Below are 16,750 nucleotides of genomic sequence, written 5' to 3'. Positions count from 1 at the left end.
CCTCAAAAAGAATCTAACCAGAGGCCAGCTGAGCTGAGAAGTGGCTAGAAGGGGCCAAGAGAGTTCTGACCTTTTCTGAGCCCCTTGATCCAGTCATACTTGATGATCCAATGATTGGATGTCCCAATTATGTGAGCCAACACATTCTTTTAAGCTCATCTATAACCCATAAAGAATTCTGATTAACACAAGCTCCACCTTGCAAGTGTTTATCATAAATTTTTTAATACCTGCAAACTTTCAGTGACTCTGTTTACCTTTACCACTGCGACCACCTTCCCTACCTAGACTAACTCTAAATCCTTCACCTTGTCAATGGGCTTTAAAAAAATATGAGCACTCCCTTTTAGCTAAAAAGACTGCCCTAAAACTGTTTAGGCTAAGGACAAAAGAAGAAGGAAATCAACGAGCCGGAGAAATGCCCTAGGCCATCTTATTTCTGCCATGCCCTCCTTAGGTTTACAGATTTAACTCCAGCCTCAAGTTTACTGCGGAGCACATCTGCGGTTGCCTGAAGACTGGGAGCAAGGGTTGTGCTCCAGGAGGGAGGGGTTATAAATGAGGATAAGGACACTGCGGGAAGATACGTTCAAGGTCTTGAACGTGGTGCTGGGTTCACAGGCATCACATATGTCTAAACTTATCAAATTTATGCTTTAAATACGTGCAGCTTATTGTATGTCAATAATACCTCAATGAAACTATTCCCCCCAAAAGAAACAGCTTTAGGAGGAAAAGCATTTTACAGCATCATCCTTCTGGCATGGAACAAATCATGATGCCTAGAGTTGCAGATGTAATTTAGTGACAAAGAAGAAAGTCACAGGCCAAGGACAATGGGGCAGGAAAACAGATGGAGACTGGGACCTTGATAACATGCTTGAATTGTGTGCCTGCTTTGGACTACCTACATCTGGATTTCATGCTACATGAAAATAATAAAGTTTACTATTTTAAGCAGTGGTAGCTGGATTTCTACGACCTGCAACTAGACTCTATTCCTAATATGGTGGTCTTTGATGGTCTTTTTTTTTAAAGCTAGTAAGATCAGGTCATTTCCATGATAGCTATCTGTTGTTTCTAATCTTAGGATAAAGTTCAAATCTCAGGCTGACAAATCCTGGATGTGAAGGGCCTAGATTACGTCTGGAGGTAATTCATTAGCCACTATTCCCCACCTCCAGCCATACTTTGAATTCTTCTAATGAGCCCTCTACACTTTAAATGCCATAAAATCAAGGCACATGTGGACCTGATATTCCTAGCACCTGGTTAAGTGCTTGGTCTAGAAGAGGTACTCAAAGTATACCGCTGAATGAAAGAGCTCATGCTATTGCTCATTATGCTTTAAGGACAGGCAAATGTTTATTTCCTAACCTATACTATATTTGGGGGAGAAAGGTCTAGTCTAACAACGTTCCAGATTAATCTTTCTCTATATTACCTATAAAAGAGATTTTCATTCTTTCATCAAATATCTACCACATTTCAAAAACGAGATGCAAAGAGAGGCTTAAATTATTTCTAAAACAACTACATTTTTTTGAGCATCCAAATTCTACCAGGGTAAGTGAATTGCTTTGAGGATAAAAGAGAAATGTAGAACATTTGAAAAAGTAGATTTTGTAGTTAAATCACTCAAAAATGTTTTGTCAGCACTAAAGCAAGAGAGAAGTTGTGATGGTAGTGGAGGGTAAGCAAATCTAAACAATAAGATTTAGAAGGACTACACCACCAAAATGTAATACAGCATCCATGGACACGTGGAGAAAATAAGGGCCCCTGCCATCTTCCCTCTATATGCTTCAACAAACACAATAAAGAGTTTCTCCTGAACACCCAGCCTCTTCTGAATTCTGCTTAGTGTGGAAAACTGAAGAGCACTTTAGAGATGATTGAGCATGTGTTTCTACAATGCCAAGCATCTGGATGGAATTTGAAAATTCTGTAAATAATCTAGATATTGCTCAATATCCAGACGTTTAGTGTTGAAGCCAAGACCTAAGTTCTTTGATTGCTTCATTTTCATTCCACAAGTAACACACGGAAGCCTCAACTGCTCCTGCCACATGTTTTTCTTCTTTACGTTCTCCATGGTGCCAAGCAGATTATTTTATACTTACTAGGCACAAAATACATAGTATATAATGTCTGCTGGGAAGAAATTACATAAAAGGAACTAAAAGTAAGGGACCAGGACTTGTCATTTTCCAAAAATAACTAGTTTGAGGTGGCACCCGTTGCCGCCTACAAAGTTCCAACCCCACTTTACCCTCTTCATCTTTGTAGTGGTTCTGGGAGAAAAGAATTGGGGTTATGGGTAGACCAGCCCCCTGCACCGATTCCTTCATTCAATTAACTACATGCCAACCATGTGCCAGGGCTGTGTTAGGCACTCAGGAAAGCAGGAGTGATTGGGACACGGTCCTTATGGTTGAGGGGTATATAGTCTAACACACGAAAAACAAAAGGGTAATTGCTCTTTTTCTTGACTTCTTCATTGATTAATTCAAAATCAAGTCTTAGTGCTCACCTTACTTAGCAGCATTTGACACAGATGTTCAATTCTGTCTCCTTAAAACAATTTGTACTTGGCTTCAAGGACACGAAATTCTACCAGATTTTCCTCTACCTGACTGGCCATTCCTTCTCAGGCTCTTTTACTGGCTTTTCCTTGTCTCCAGAAACTCTTATAAGAGTATCCTTGCTTCAATCCATGGACCAGTGCCTTTCTCCATGTACCCTCACAAACTTGTTGATTTCATCCAGCTTCAACTGTAAATACCATTTTCTATGTTGATGGCTCCCTGAATTTAAACCTCCAGCTATTCCTCTCCCCTGAACTCCATTATTCTTAGTCTAACTGCTACTTGACATCTCCGCTGGGTACCTATTGGCATCACATTTAATACCAAATCCCTCACTTTCTCCCAACGCCTGCTCCACCCACAGTTGACCCCATTCCCAACAGCAAATCCGTCCTGCCAGTTGCTTAGGCCATAAATCATCAGTTATCTGAGACTCATCTTTCACATCCCATTGCAATCCATTAGGAAATTATGTTGGCCCCACTTTCAAAACACACTCAAAATTTGACTATTTCTCTTACTTCCATTGTTATCATATTAGTCCAAGCCTCCATCATCTCTTGCCTAAATTACTGCAATAGCCTTATAAGTGGTCTCACAGCTTCCACTTTTCCCATCTATAATCAACTCTCAATTCAGTAGGCAGACATTCTTTCAAACAAAAATTAGGCCCAAACCCACTGATGACTCCCAATTCACTCAGTGTAAAAGCTTAAGTCCTTAAGTGTTTTCAAGGCCCTTCATAATCTGGGTCCCATAACTTCTCTGACCTCATTTCCTACCACTCCACCCCTTGCTCCCTCTGTCTCAGCATACTGTACTCCTCTCTGTCCCTTGCATAAAGCAGAAATACTCCTTGGCCAGGATCTTTTCAAAGGTCATTCCCTCCACTTGAAACATTCTTCCCAGGAATTTGTCCTGTATCTCCTTCAAGTCTTTCTTCCAATGCTGTCTTCCCAAGCAGACTGATCCTCCACACCCACACCACTGCCCCACTACTCTTCATTCTTCTTACTCTACCTTTCTCCATAGCACTTTTTTACCTTCTAATATGATGTATAATTTATTTGCTTATCTACTTATCTTCTGTCTTCCCCCAAAAATGTAATATCCACGAAGGCAGGATGTTTGGGTTTGTTTTGTTTACTGCTGTTGATGCCCAATTAATATCTATTACTGGAATGAATACAATTATATAGGTTCACCTTATAATACATTTATATTAGACTAATAATAATATATTAGACTAATAATATAAAGAACCCCAGCCAACTATGATTATAGTACAATTTTACAGGAAGTAGATTTGCTCAGGGGGAAGGTTACAGAAAAACCTCAGAAATGTATGAAAGGTTGGCCAACAAAGAAAGCAAAAAGACTATCCCAAGAAAAATATTAGATTCTACACTAGATAGAGAAAAGTAATTCCTACCTATTATTATTTTTTAACCCAATGCTAACTTGCATGTTTTAAAATATTTGGCTGTCTTCTAGATTTCCTTTCGATCAAAGTACCATTTTCATGCAAGTTTTCATTAGGTATGTTTTACCTCTGGTGAAAAGGGGGCAGCCAATTCTGCAAATTTAATTCAAGAAGAATTTTGAGAGTATAGGTTCTGTGTCCAAAAAAAAAAAAAGCTACTCACTGAAGGATGCAACAAGGAGAAAGCTATGATGCAACAAGGAGAAAGCTATGATCTTTGCCAACAAAAGGTAAATGGTCCAGCCTGTGGGGGGAGAAGCAAGCACAGAGCTACCCCCAATACAGAGCATTGGTATGGTCGATGCCAAAGACAAAGTAAAACAAAATCTTACAACACCGGCTCTCTGGCCTCCCTGTAATTTAGAATTAGCTAGGAAGCTTTACAAAAGCTTTTGAAAAAATCACATGCCCTCCCCCCTCACTGAATCCTGATTGAATTAATCTGGGGCGACACTCAAGTATTAACACTCCCAAGTGAAAATTTAAGGAAACAATTCATTCTGACTAAAGAAATAAAAGGCTTTATTTGAGTAACTTCATAAAGACAGAACAGCAGCAGATCAGCAGAGACAAAAAGGGGAACTCTTCTACGTGGGGAATCTTCTCGGGCTGAAATACATAAAAGGATGCACATAGGAGGAGCAGATGGTGAAAGATCTTGAACGGAATGCTAAAGAATTTGGGTTTGTTCTCCTAGAGTTTTCATCCATTATTACAAGTGGGTTTGGATTATTCATTTTACAGTAATAAGATATTCTGGAGGATGAATTCAGGTGAAATGGGATAAAAAGAAAGAGGAAATAAACCTCGCCTGCCTTCACCAGTAATTCAAATGTGTTTGAAGTGACCACGGCCAAACTTTAAACCACTTAAAACTCTATGTAAAATTAAGCCACTGAGATGTTCAAATCTCACTTTTCAAATATGGGCTGAAATACAATTTTTCTCAAAATTAACTGTTTCTTTGTAACTGCCTCTTAATTATGTAGTTAAATTTTGTGAAAGTCAATAACCTCATTTCAAGTAAGAAATGGCATGAATGGCACATTTTTATTACTGTGTTTCTAAATCAAAAGTTGGGAAATTTTACAAACATATTTGGCACAAAGGCAGACTATAAATATCAGCACAACAGCATCATGTTAAAATTCCAGGTTCTGTAAACAGTGAGTCATTTTTAAATTCAAGACGCAAGTAAATATTCAGCAACCACTTAAATATTTTAAATTCACTCAGTAGTTTGAACAAGGGCAGAAACAGAAATAAGATACACCTAGGCACACATTAAAATATCAAACAAGAAGGATTTGAAAAATGATGATCAGAATTTTTGAAAAATGGCAAATGTAATAATGTGAAAGCATTCGCAAAGAATAGATTTTCCTTTACCTGAAGTGCTAGTGTTTTCCATTCATTGTGGAGTTGAGACTGAACAAAATTATAGTTTTCTAGCACTCTAATGACCAGAATAGGACTAAAAAAAGATGTTCAGGTAAATGATTCCAAATTTATACTTACCACACCTCAGTCATTTTTTTCTTACAACAAAAAGATTAATATTACTATTTGGCGGGTATAAAATCTTGCCTCCACTAGGCCAGCTTGAGTTAACACCAGCCTGTAAGTGTTAGAAATCCCAATAGCTTGACAATTTCTTCACTATAACATGCAGGTTTGTAATTCAGAAATTTAAAGTAATTCAACTTTTTCCACACGAAGCTGTTAACAACTTCCTTTTTTTCTGCAGTGCGTCCGTCCATCCGAAGCACATACCCACATTCTCTCATTTTATCCTCACTACAATCCCGTGAGGCAAGAGCGAAAAATATCACCACTAGTTTATAAATGAAAAAAATCTGAAGCTCAAATAATAAGCTGTTTGCCCGAGGTTAAATTCCAAGCAAGTTGCAGAGTTGGTACTCAAACTAGAGTTTCTTCCTGAATTCAGTGTTTTTTCTCCCCATAGATTGTATAGCTATATATTTTTTTATATTAGTATGGTATGTTTTACCTATTTTAAGACAGTCCAATTTCAGAGATATTAAAATGAAAATCAATAGTGTGTCTTAGAATGAATGTGAATAAGTATAATTTTTGATGCTGCATGGGGATTTTTCCCAAAGCAATCAAAAGTATAGAAAAAAATTACGAAAAGAAAAAATCAATAGAAACAAACTTGCAAAAATTTTAGAACAATATGGAAAAAGAAACAAAACTGAAACTTCTGAAATTACCCTTCTTATTTTAAGACCATGAGTTATTTTCTGTTCCTTACATTCTTTTTTTTTTAAAGATTGGCACCTAGGCTAACAACTGTCGCCAATCTTCCTTTTTTTTTTTTAAGGATTGGCACCTGGACTAACAACTGTTGCCAATCTTTTTTTTTCTTTATTTTCTTTTTTTTATTTTCTTTATTTTTATTTTTTTACTTTATTTTCCAAACCCCCAGGTACACAGCGGTATATCTTAGTTGCAGGTCTGTCTAGGTGTGGGATGTGGGACGCCGCCTCAACGCGGCCTGACGAGCGGTGCCATGTCCGTGCCCAGGATCCAAACCCTGGGCCGCCGCAGCGGAGCGCGCGAACTTAACCACTTGGCCACGGCGCCGGCCCCGTTCCTTACATTCTTAATTAAAACTATTCACATAGGGGCCGGCCCGGTGGCGCAGAGGTTAAGTGCGCACGTTCGCTCGGGCGGCCAGGGGTTCCCCAGTTCAGATCCTGGGTGCCGACACAGCACCGCTTGGCAAGCTATGCTGTAGTAGTCGTCCCACATATAAAGTAGAGGAAGATGGGCACGGATGTTAGCTCAGGGCTAATCTTCCTCAAAAAAAAAAAAAAACTATTCATAGATATACATTCATATATATATACACATATCAGCAGTGCAATTCCTAAAAGTCTTTTCTTCTCTGCTTAAGAAGCACTAGGAGATATAAATCCTCAAAATGTTAAATATTGTAATGTAACATTTATTTCATATTTCCTTCAACTCCCCACAAATTACTAAGCATAATTTTAAAAAGTTTTTCATTACTTGTCAAAATATTTTCAATCAAAACTATTTTAAAATAAACTATTAAAAATAAAATAAATCATTTTCCCAAAGTAGTTTTAATTTGTATTTCTATCCTAAGCAGTATCAAAAAAGACCCACACTATTTTCTACATTCCCCCCCCCATTCAATCATACCTTCACTCTCCGACTTCTCTACCCACAAAGATCTCCCCAGTCCTAAATGTTATGACACCTAAAGTCAGTCCATTGCCTTATGTAGCATTTAATTTTCCCACTCCATGAATCCCAACTAGCTCCTGTCTTCACAGAGTAGGTACTGTTTGTATGTGTTTATTATTTCCCATAGTTCTCAGCAGAGTGCACACAGTGGGCAAATGTTTATTGACTGACTAATGTTCCTGAGGTCATATGTAGAAATGATAGTATATACAAAAGAGGCGTCAGGGGCCAGCCTGGTGTAGTGCTTAAGTTCGTGTGCTCTGCTTTGGTGGCCTGAGGTTCACAGGTTCAGGTTCCAGGAGCAGACCTGGACACCAGTCATCAAGTCATGCTGTGGCACCGTCCCACATACAAAGTAGAGGAAGATTGGCACAGATGTTAGCTCAGGGACCATCTTCCTCACAAAAAAAAAAAAAGAGAGAGAGAGGCTTCATAACAGCATATTGAACATCAAGCCCAGTTCGGGTCACTGCTATATTCCCAGTCTGAAACAGAGCTTAGTATATAGTATGCACCCAATAAATATTTATTGAGTGAAGAAACTTTCAGTTTCTCTAAATGTTAGAAGTCCTGAAGCAAGTCATTCTCTTTCTTATGACACCATGAAGGTGTGTGAAGTGACTATCTTCTCCCGTTCCTCCCATTTCTACAAACTGTTTATAGAAATTCACTACATTAATCTAAAGTTGCTCAGTACTAGAGAGCCTATTAATTAAAATGACCAAATCATAAACAACAACAAAACTCAACTGCACCTTTGGCTAGAGATCAAATGTCCATGACTAGTTCGGGGGATGGTCCCTTCAACCTATTTTAGTGACATGCTTTCTGGACTGATGATGAATTCTGCTCTAATCTCAGGCCATTAGCAGGCCAACTGAGTAGCTGGACAGTTTGGCTGGTAGAGTCCTAAGTTCCCCAAGAAACTGCTTCAGCACAAGACAGACGACGTGTAACGCAGGCATGGCCTTTACCCTGCCACTCCCAATTGCAAGTCTGGTTTTACTAATACTTTTAGAAATGACCTCAGACCGAATCCTGCAACTTTGAGCATATTTTAGAGGCAGTGACCCAGGTGGGACTGGAACCTACAGAGGGTCCTCCTATTCAGGCCTTCAAAAGAAATATATGCCAAGTCTTCAACCTCAACCTAGCCCCAACCATGTCACATTTTTCATCTTAGAAAGCTGAGGGAGAGACCAGGGAAGATACAGAATCTAAATAACAGCAGTGGCACACTTTCAGCATCTGTGTAAGACCTGGTGCAACTTTTACCTTTCATTCACCTCCAATTTAAACTGCTGAACTTATTTGAGCTAGTTCGCAACATATAAGAGTAGACGTGAATTCATTTTAAGAAATATCCTTTTCTCTAAAAAGTCTAGGATTTAAAAGGGCTAACCATTTTTACAGTCCTGTGAATTTCCAATTAATGAAGTTTTACTGCATAGCTATTAAAATCAATAGAATACACTGCGAAGATCAATAATTTAGGATAGATACGAAAGTCTAAAAATGTTCCTTTAGAATCATCTTTCTCCTTGCTTTCCTGATACACAGTAAATGTAACCAGAAATGATATATCTTGAAAGCAACAGAACTAGATTAAAAAACAACTTGCCTAGCACCTTCGTCTATGTAGACCCCCTCAGTCAAGTAAGTAAGCAAAGCAGACATTCTACTGGGTGTAAGCAGATGCTATAAGGTGAAGCATCTGGTGAGCAGGTGATTAAATCACTGGGCGGGGGCAGAAGTCAGGGTACAAAACAGGGAATCTGAAGTTTTAAGCAGGCCATTTATGCGAATAAAAGAAAATACCTGGAGAATTAATCGGCATTTACTTAATAAACAATCAATGTGATAAGCACGCTTTAGGCGAGACAAAGATGGATATTGATCTGAAACTTGACATGGATCTCCAATTACATGGAGCTGTATCACCAGGTGTTCTAGAATTGTTTCCCCCAAGCCTACTATTAGTGACCATGTTGATTACCTTCCTACTTAACTAACCAGAAAAGCATACTTTATCCCAGTTTCTGTCTTGCCTTCCAAGCTTTGCAATCATGTTCACATACAAAGGAACAGGAATGGTAAAATGACCCAGCCTCTTTCTCCTGTTGGTGAACACAAGGCAGCCTCTTCATTCCAAGGATGTAACCTAAGCCTGGACAGATGGCCTAGCTCTCTCCTAATGCAGGGGAGCTGGGTTTGTTTTCAGGGTGGGTGCTGCAAAGCACTAGGTGTATTTATAGAAGGGAGCAAGACGAAAGGTGGAGAGATGATGACAGAAGAGGAAGTTTCTTCCCTCTGGTAGAGAAGCCTGTGGAAAGGCCTGGGTTTCACTCCTGACTCGCCAGCTGCCAGCTATGTAAACTTACCAAGACCCTTTTTGGGATGTTATTTTATGTACAAAATTTAGACAATGCCCCTTACCTCGGACGGTTGTCAAAATGACGAGGGAAAACCACGTATGTAAAACCTGGGACGTGGTAGGCAATCAATAAAGGGCAACCTGCTCTCCCATCCTCCCATTCACCCAGGATTGCGCCGCAAAATTCACAAAGATAGACTGCAGCGTTAAAACTAAAAGGCCCAACCTGGTTGCAGGGTAAGAAACGACTTGGGTGGAGGCTAGCTTATTTACTGGAATATTTCGCTTAAAATGGTGTTAGGATGTTGATAAGAGGGGAGACACATGGAAAAAGAATTAAGTATCACCAAAACTGGCCCCCCAAAAAAGGACATCCTTTATGTAAGCACGAAACAAACTTCGGAAGCTGCGGATATCCTGTGAACCTACTCGGTGGCCTCAATGAAAATCACAGGAGCACGTAGAGCTGCCAGGACGCACACCATCTGTATGGCGCCTTGTCAGTTTCAGATCACGCTATTTCTGCAAAACTGTCCTGAAAACCAAGGCGGCTCTCCCACCTCCAAACCCGTCCCAGATAGGTCTGGGAGCCAGGAGAGAGCAGCAGAAGGGATAAGAATGGGAAAGTGGGAAGGTCTGGTGAAATGACTGCAAAACAAGGCAGTGGGTGAGGGGCGGGGTAGAGCAATGTGGCAGAGACGCGGCCAGCGAGCCAGCAAGACTGGCTTCACAATGAGGAAAACGAAGAGACTGCGACAAGCGTCGGCTCCCGGTCCCCACTGGGGACTGATGGCGAGGCCGGGGGCGCGCAGAGCGTGGGAAGACGGGAAGGGGGCGCGGGACGCAGTGAGAGAACCGCCGGCCAAGCAGGGTAGCCAGGAAAAACCCGAGCAGGTGCAAAGCCCCCAGACCGGGAGGAATAAGGAACGCATACTCACGGTGTAGAGCAGGTTGAGCGCGCACAGGCAGTTCTTGGAACACGCGAAGCCCCCGCAAACCATATTGCAGCCTGTGGTTCCCGGCAAGTGCAGGTAAATCTGGCTCCGGCGGAGCCTCGCCGACAGCCTCTTTGTCCTCGCGTCTGGGCCTGGCCGAAGCCAGGCAGAAACGCAGATGCGAGCGGTGAGCCCGGGGCTAGGGCTGCACTGCGCGGCAACCCCGGGGCGGCTCCGACCCGCTCTGGAACCTGCGGCCGCCGCAGCGGGAGCCGGAGCCTGAGCCCCGCCCAGCCCCCCCCGCCTCGCCCGGCGCGCTGATTGGCCGCCGGCAAGGAACAAAGGTAGAAATATGCAAATAACTGCGCGCTGCCACCCCGGATCCGGGAGGGGAGGGAAGGGGAGGGGAGGGAAGAGGAGGGAAGGGGCGGCCCGGAGGCGAGGGGGAGGGGGCCGAGGCCTTCGGGGAGCGAGCCCGAGGCCAGAGCGTGTGACAGCGGCCTTGCAGTCGTTTCCTGGGGAGCAGGTGAGGGGAAGAGGGCGGGGCTCCACGGAGATCCACGCTGGCAGGGAGAAGCATGACGGCACCTCTCGGTTCCCGGCCCCGGCGGATGACGTGGTCCCATTTTGAATGAGATTTGAAAATTAAGCCCCTGGCCTTGTTTGGATAAATAAATGAAGCAATGAATGAATGGGAAAGATTTAAAAGAGAAAAGGAAGTGGGGGAAAAATGAAAGGAAGGATCTAAGTGAAAGAATAAAAGGAGAGAATGAAATCTCTCCTCTCAGAAAATAGGGAGGGTACATGGCTTCTGATGGTGACTCTTGTCAGGTCAGATTTATCCCACGGGGATTTGAAAAATACTAATAAAACTTATTAATATGTGCATGCAAAAGAAAATCAAGAGAGATTATTTTTGTCTTCCCTGAGTTTCAATAAGCTTATTTTTTTCACAAATAAGAACTCAAAATTTGTAAATGACAGTCTTTACCTCCGTCAGTTCATTATCGCTTTACTGAGTGTCTATGTGTAGAAATGCATCTTGTATCCTCAGACTCCTGACCGATAAATTGGAATATTAACAGTATGTCAAGCACTTTTTGCACAGTCCCTGGCACAGGGTAAATGCTCAATAAATGTCAGCTAGAATTAGTATTAAGACTAATCCATAAATGTCAGCTAGTGTTAGTAGATCCAACAGTTTTTGAATACCTACAATGTTCCAGGCAGGCACTAAGCTAAACCAGTAAGGATTTCGGTATTTCATAGTACCTTCTACCAAAAAAGGTTCTTATAAAGAAACATTCAAATACTTATATGGAGCCTAAGAGTTCATGTTGAGTAAATTATGTGATAGCCAATGCTAAATATATGTTAAATAAAACATTGCAGCTGATTAAAATAATTTGTGTTCTTGGAATTCTCTGCTCTCTCTTCTAAGCTCTGCTTACCTCCCCAAACCTCACCATACCAAGAAAGCCCCACTGATTCTTTGGCTTTTGTATTCCACATTAACCTTTTGTATACACTGAGAAGTATTCCAAAAATCAATCTGGAAAATGACCCTCAAACCCAAACAATACTTTGGTGCTCCGCTGTCCATTTTAAAAGCCAGAGGCTTACTAAAGAAGAACGAGTAAGGAGATCTGTTCCTCCTCTTCTCATTCCTGGATGTCAACAACATTGCCACCACTTCAACATTACTCAACCAACCATGGCAACTCTCTTTGCCTTTTTCATACTGTCTCCTATCTCCCTGGGGGTTGAATCTCATTCTTTTTTTCAGAGAAAGGCCACCTATCGGTCAGGGATCCAGGAGGGAGATGGCTCATTCAAATAACATAATTGAGAAGAGTTTAATAAAGGGGCTATTTTCAAAAGGGTGGACAAGGTTAAAAGAAGCCAACAAAGGATGATGAAGCAGCTCAGACCTAGTAAGAGCAGGTAGTTATGGTTTCCCTTACATTTGAGGGACAATTTAAGGGAACAGTTACAGAAGCGAGGCAAGAGCTGCAGTGTAGGAGGGCTGTCCCACAGGAGGTGTGGCCTTTAATAGAGAAAACAGAGAAATTACCTACTGCAAATTGGGAAAGAAAACAAATGAACACAGTGGGATTTCTCTTAGGATTTGGATGTAGAAATTTATAAAAGACCATTTAGTCCCACCCTAACAAGAATGAGCTAGATAAGCTACAAAATCATAGTTTTTTAAAAACCCTACTAGAGAACTGGGAGCCCAAAGGTACCTAAAGGAACTAAAATCTAGGAAGTAACAAGACATTCTTAGGAAGGTCCACAGTTGCTTCCATCTCTTGTGGACTGGCCAAAGAAGGAAGACTGCCATGGAGAGGAACAAAGAGGAACTAGCTGATCATTTAACCATCTTTTAATGGCCATATGTGGACTCGTGCGACAGTTTATAATCCAAGGAGCCCCAGCCACAGTGTAAGGCTACAACTACTCACCAGCTTTAACTCACGGGCCTTCACTTAGTACAAGGCTTATAAGCTCCAAAGGCTGTAATTAGACAAGAGCGCTCCCTCCCCAACTATCTCAAGGTTCACAGGCCTTCCTCAAGTACAAAAAAGCGACTAAAAGCTGGGGTCAGAACAAGAAAGATGAGAATGATCACTATGAAGCAATCTGAACCTTTACATAATCCAAGGCAGTGGCGGCCAAAGGCTAAGGGAGTAGCAGAAGAGAAAAATCCCTCTATGGTATACTGAAGAGCCCTCCAGGGCTGCGCTGGAACAGCAGGAGAGGGAGAGATTCCATAAGGACACGACTGAAAGCCAAGGACGTGACTGGAGAGCAAAGACTCCCCAGGAAACAAAAAGCTGACAGGCAGGTGGTAAAGCACAGAGATCTGCAAGGCTCAGAAAGCTAGAGGCTAAGCTATAAAGCACAAAGAGATCTCTACGCAGACTTCCTTCCTAAAACAGGACAGTCTTAATTATGCCCTCAAAAATATTTGAAGTCAATGCTAAATGGAATCTAACTAAACCTGTAACAAATCCTGACCCAGCTCAACTACAGTTTAGACTGACTTAGACACCTACAGTAGCAGCCTGACAGAATGAGGGATGTAGCATTTTCTGGGGATAAATATTATTTACTTCAGTCTCAATAAGTATTTTATATACACAATCTTACACACAATCAAAAATTATGAAAGGCTTGGAGCAGGCCCAGTGGTGTAGTGGTTAAGTTCGGCATGCTCCACTTCGGTGGCCTGGGTTCGCAGGTTCAGTTCCCAGGCATGGATCTACACCAGTCATCAGCCTTGTTGTGGTGGCAACCCAAATATAAAACAGAAGAAGACTGGCACAGATGTTAGCTCAGGGCAAATCTTCCTCAGGAAAAAAAAATTACGAAAGGCTTGGATGATCAAGAAAATTTGACCTATGATCAAAAAAAGAAATGGTTGATAGAAGCAGACCCATGGATGATCTGGATGCTAGAATTATCAGTCACGTCCTAAAAACTCAACATGATAAATGCGTTAAAGAATTTAGAGAAAAACATGCTGAAACATGGGGAATTTCAACAGAAAGATCAAGATTACTAGAGGGGCCAGCCCGGTGGCACAGCAGTTAAGTTCACACATTCCACTTTGGTGCCCCGGAGTTCGCCAGTTCAGATCCCAGGTGCAGACATGGCACCGCTGGTCAAGCCACGCTGTGGTGGGCATCCCACATATCAAGTACAAGAAGATGGGCATGGATGTTAGCTCAGGGCCAGTCTTCCTCAGCAAAAAGAGGAGGATGGGCAGCAGATGTTAGCTCAGGGGTAATCTTCCTCAAAAAAAAAAAAGATTACTGAAAAAAATGAAAATGAAATGAGAATTACAATAAAAGATTTTTTTAAATGTGCTTTTAGCAGACTGGACACAACAGAAGAAAAGAGTGAACTTGAAGATAGGTCAATAGAAATTACTGAAACTAAAATACAAAGATAAAAATGGTGAAAAAATGAATCAGAGCCTCTGATATCTGTGGGACAAAACGAAGTAGAGGGTGTGATTGGAGTTCCGGAAGAAGAGAAAGAAAATGAGGCAGAAGAAATAAGTGAAGAGATAATGGTCAGGAATTTCCCAAAGTTAGTAGGAGATATCACCCCAGAGATCCAAGAATGGTCACCTCCACCATTTTCTACTGGTCAAGGCAACACAAGCCTGCCCAGATTCAAGTGAGGGGAACAGAGACTCCACATCTTGATGGGAAAGTTGCAAGGCCACATTGCAGAGGAGCACATAAGATGAGAAAAACTGTAGTGTATCTTTGGAAAATAAAATCTGCCACAGTTAATGTCCTTTTTCCATACTAAGCCTCGATATTGTCCCTTTGCTGACAAATTGCCTTTTTCTTTTTCTTTTTGGTGAGGAAGACTGGCCCTGAGCTAACATCTGTTGCCAATCTTCCTCTTTTTGCCTGAGGAAGATTGTTGCTGATGTAACATCTGTGCCAGTCTTCCCCTATTTCATGTGGGATGCTGCCACAGCATGTCTTGATAAGTGGTGCGTAGGTTCACACCTAGGATAGGAACTGGTGAAGTGGAGCACAAGAACTTAACCAGTACACCACCGGGCTGGCCCCAACAAACTGTTTTTTAACAGTTTTTAAATAGGGAGAACAAAGACAAATTAACTCTAATCAGTTTTACATACAATTTCTTAGTCCCTGAGTAAATTTTAATGAGGTGAATTTCTAGCAATTTAGGAGATTGCTACATTCCTTTCTTCTTCTCCTTCTCTTTTGTTTTAAATATTTTTTTGAGCCAGGGCAAACAGAATTCTCATGCATTAGTACACGTTCTCTGAGAAGCAGACACTTAGACTGGATAAAATGTGCAAGAGATTTATTGGGAGAAATGTTTGTGAGGGAAAATAGGAGAGGAGCTGTAGGGGGCTGAGAGAGCTAACAGAACACTACAAGAACACAACTCAGGTCTGATCTCTATGAAGGAGAGAGAAAGGGGGAAAAGGAGGGAGGGAAGGAGGAAGGAAAGCAAAACGGGAGGGAGGGAGAAAGGGAAGAAGGAAGGAAAGGAAGGAAAGTCTTAGACTGCAGTGCAGTTTTAAGAAGATTTGGTAAGGCCAGCAGGGAGTCTTGGGGCCAAAGTCAGATGTCAGAGAAATCCGGCAAGGCCCCTGTAATGGGCCTGCCTTAGTGTCCTTGCCACGCTCAGTCATTGGCTGGAAACATCAGCACAAATGCGATGATGGACGTCAGAGGCTAACATTGCGACATTGCGGCTGGCTTCAATTACATTCGCCACAATAGATCTGAGAGGTACATTTTCTTGAAAAATAATTCTAACTATATTTTTTCCCTTATGTCCTAACAACATTTTTCTAGTTACATTTCAAACCATCTTTCAGTTTTTCAGTCCTCATCATTTTATCAGGGAGGGAAACTCTCTAACTTCATCTGGGTAATCTAGTTCATGTTTTAACGATCCTTATTTAAAGGATCATGGCTTACGTTTAGCTTGACATTATCTTAATTTTTTTAAATTCTTTTTTTCTTATAATTCAGGTTTAAGGTCAACATTTCTTTTTTAATAATTCAACACCAGGTATTGATTGTGTTCATTAAATCCTAAGCAAAAGTAGTCTAAAACTATTGTACAGCATTAACTACTCCACCAAAAGGCTTTCTAGACTCCTCATAAATATAAACATGAAATTAAACATAAAATTGTTCCATTTATAGTCACATAAAATATGTGATATAGCAAATTTTAAATCATCTCAACGACAGCACACCTTGCTCTAGCTAAACCCCAGTATATTTCCTTAGCCAATAAAATATTATTATTATATAAATTAAAGGCCAATTTTTTAAATGTCTGTCAATGGTTTTAACTAAAATTGATCCAGTTAAATTATTTCTAATGACAAATAGATTTTGTATTACAATTTCTTTTGGTCCATTATTCCTCTGATATTCTTCTGTCTCCTGGGCAGATAAAGGAAGAAACTTTCTTTTGTAATGATTTGCAATCTCTCGGATTCAATGAAGCAGGAGAAGGGAGTTTCTGGGCCAAGAATAAGACAAAGAAGCTGATCAATAGCTGCCTCTGTCTTGTCAAATCTATCTCTGACTCTGTTTTTTCTGTGTTATCCTTTTTG

General features: G+C 41.1%; 1 protein-coding gene across 1 annotated transcript in view; it reads right to left on the bottom strand.

Moving 5' to 3' along the window:
* TSPAN13 (tetraspanin 13) overlaps positions 1-10,984 on the bottom strand; it is a 35,756-nt gene extending 24,772 nt beyond the window's left edge. Inside the window, exon 1 of the mRNA XM_046670473.1 lies at positions 10,621-10,984. Within this exon, the coding sequence (XP_046526429.1) occupies positions 10,621-10,683 (63 nt within the window). The 5' untranslated portion in view covers positions 10,684-10,984. The remainder of the gene's footprint in view (positions 1-10,620) is intronic.
* Between the last annotated feature and the right edge of the window lie 5,766 nt (positions 10,985-16,750).

Source organism: Equus quagga, chromosome 8, assembly GCF_021613505.1.
Source record: "Equus quagga isolate Etosha38 chromosome 8, UCLA_HA_Equagga_1.0, whole genome shotgun sequence".
Classification (NCBI taxonomy): domain Eukaryota; kingdom Metazoa; phylum Chordata; class Mammalia; order Perissodactyla; family Equidae; genus Equus; species Equus quagga.
The sequence above is the reverse complement of the archived record's forward strand: the minus strand, read 5'-3'. Positions and strand labels throughout refer to the sequence as shown.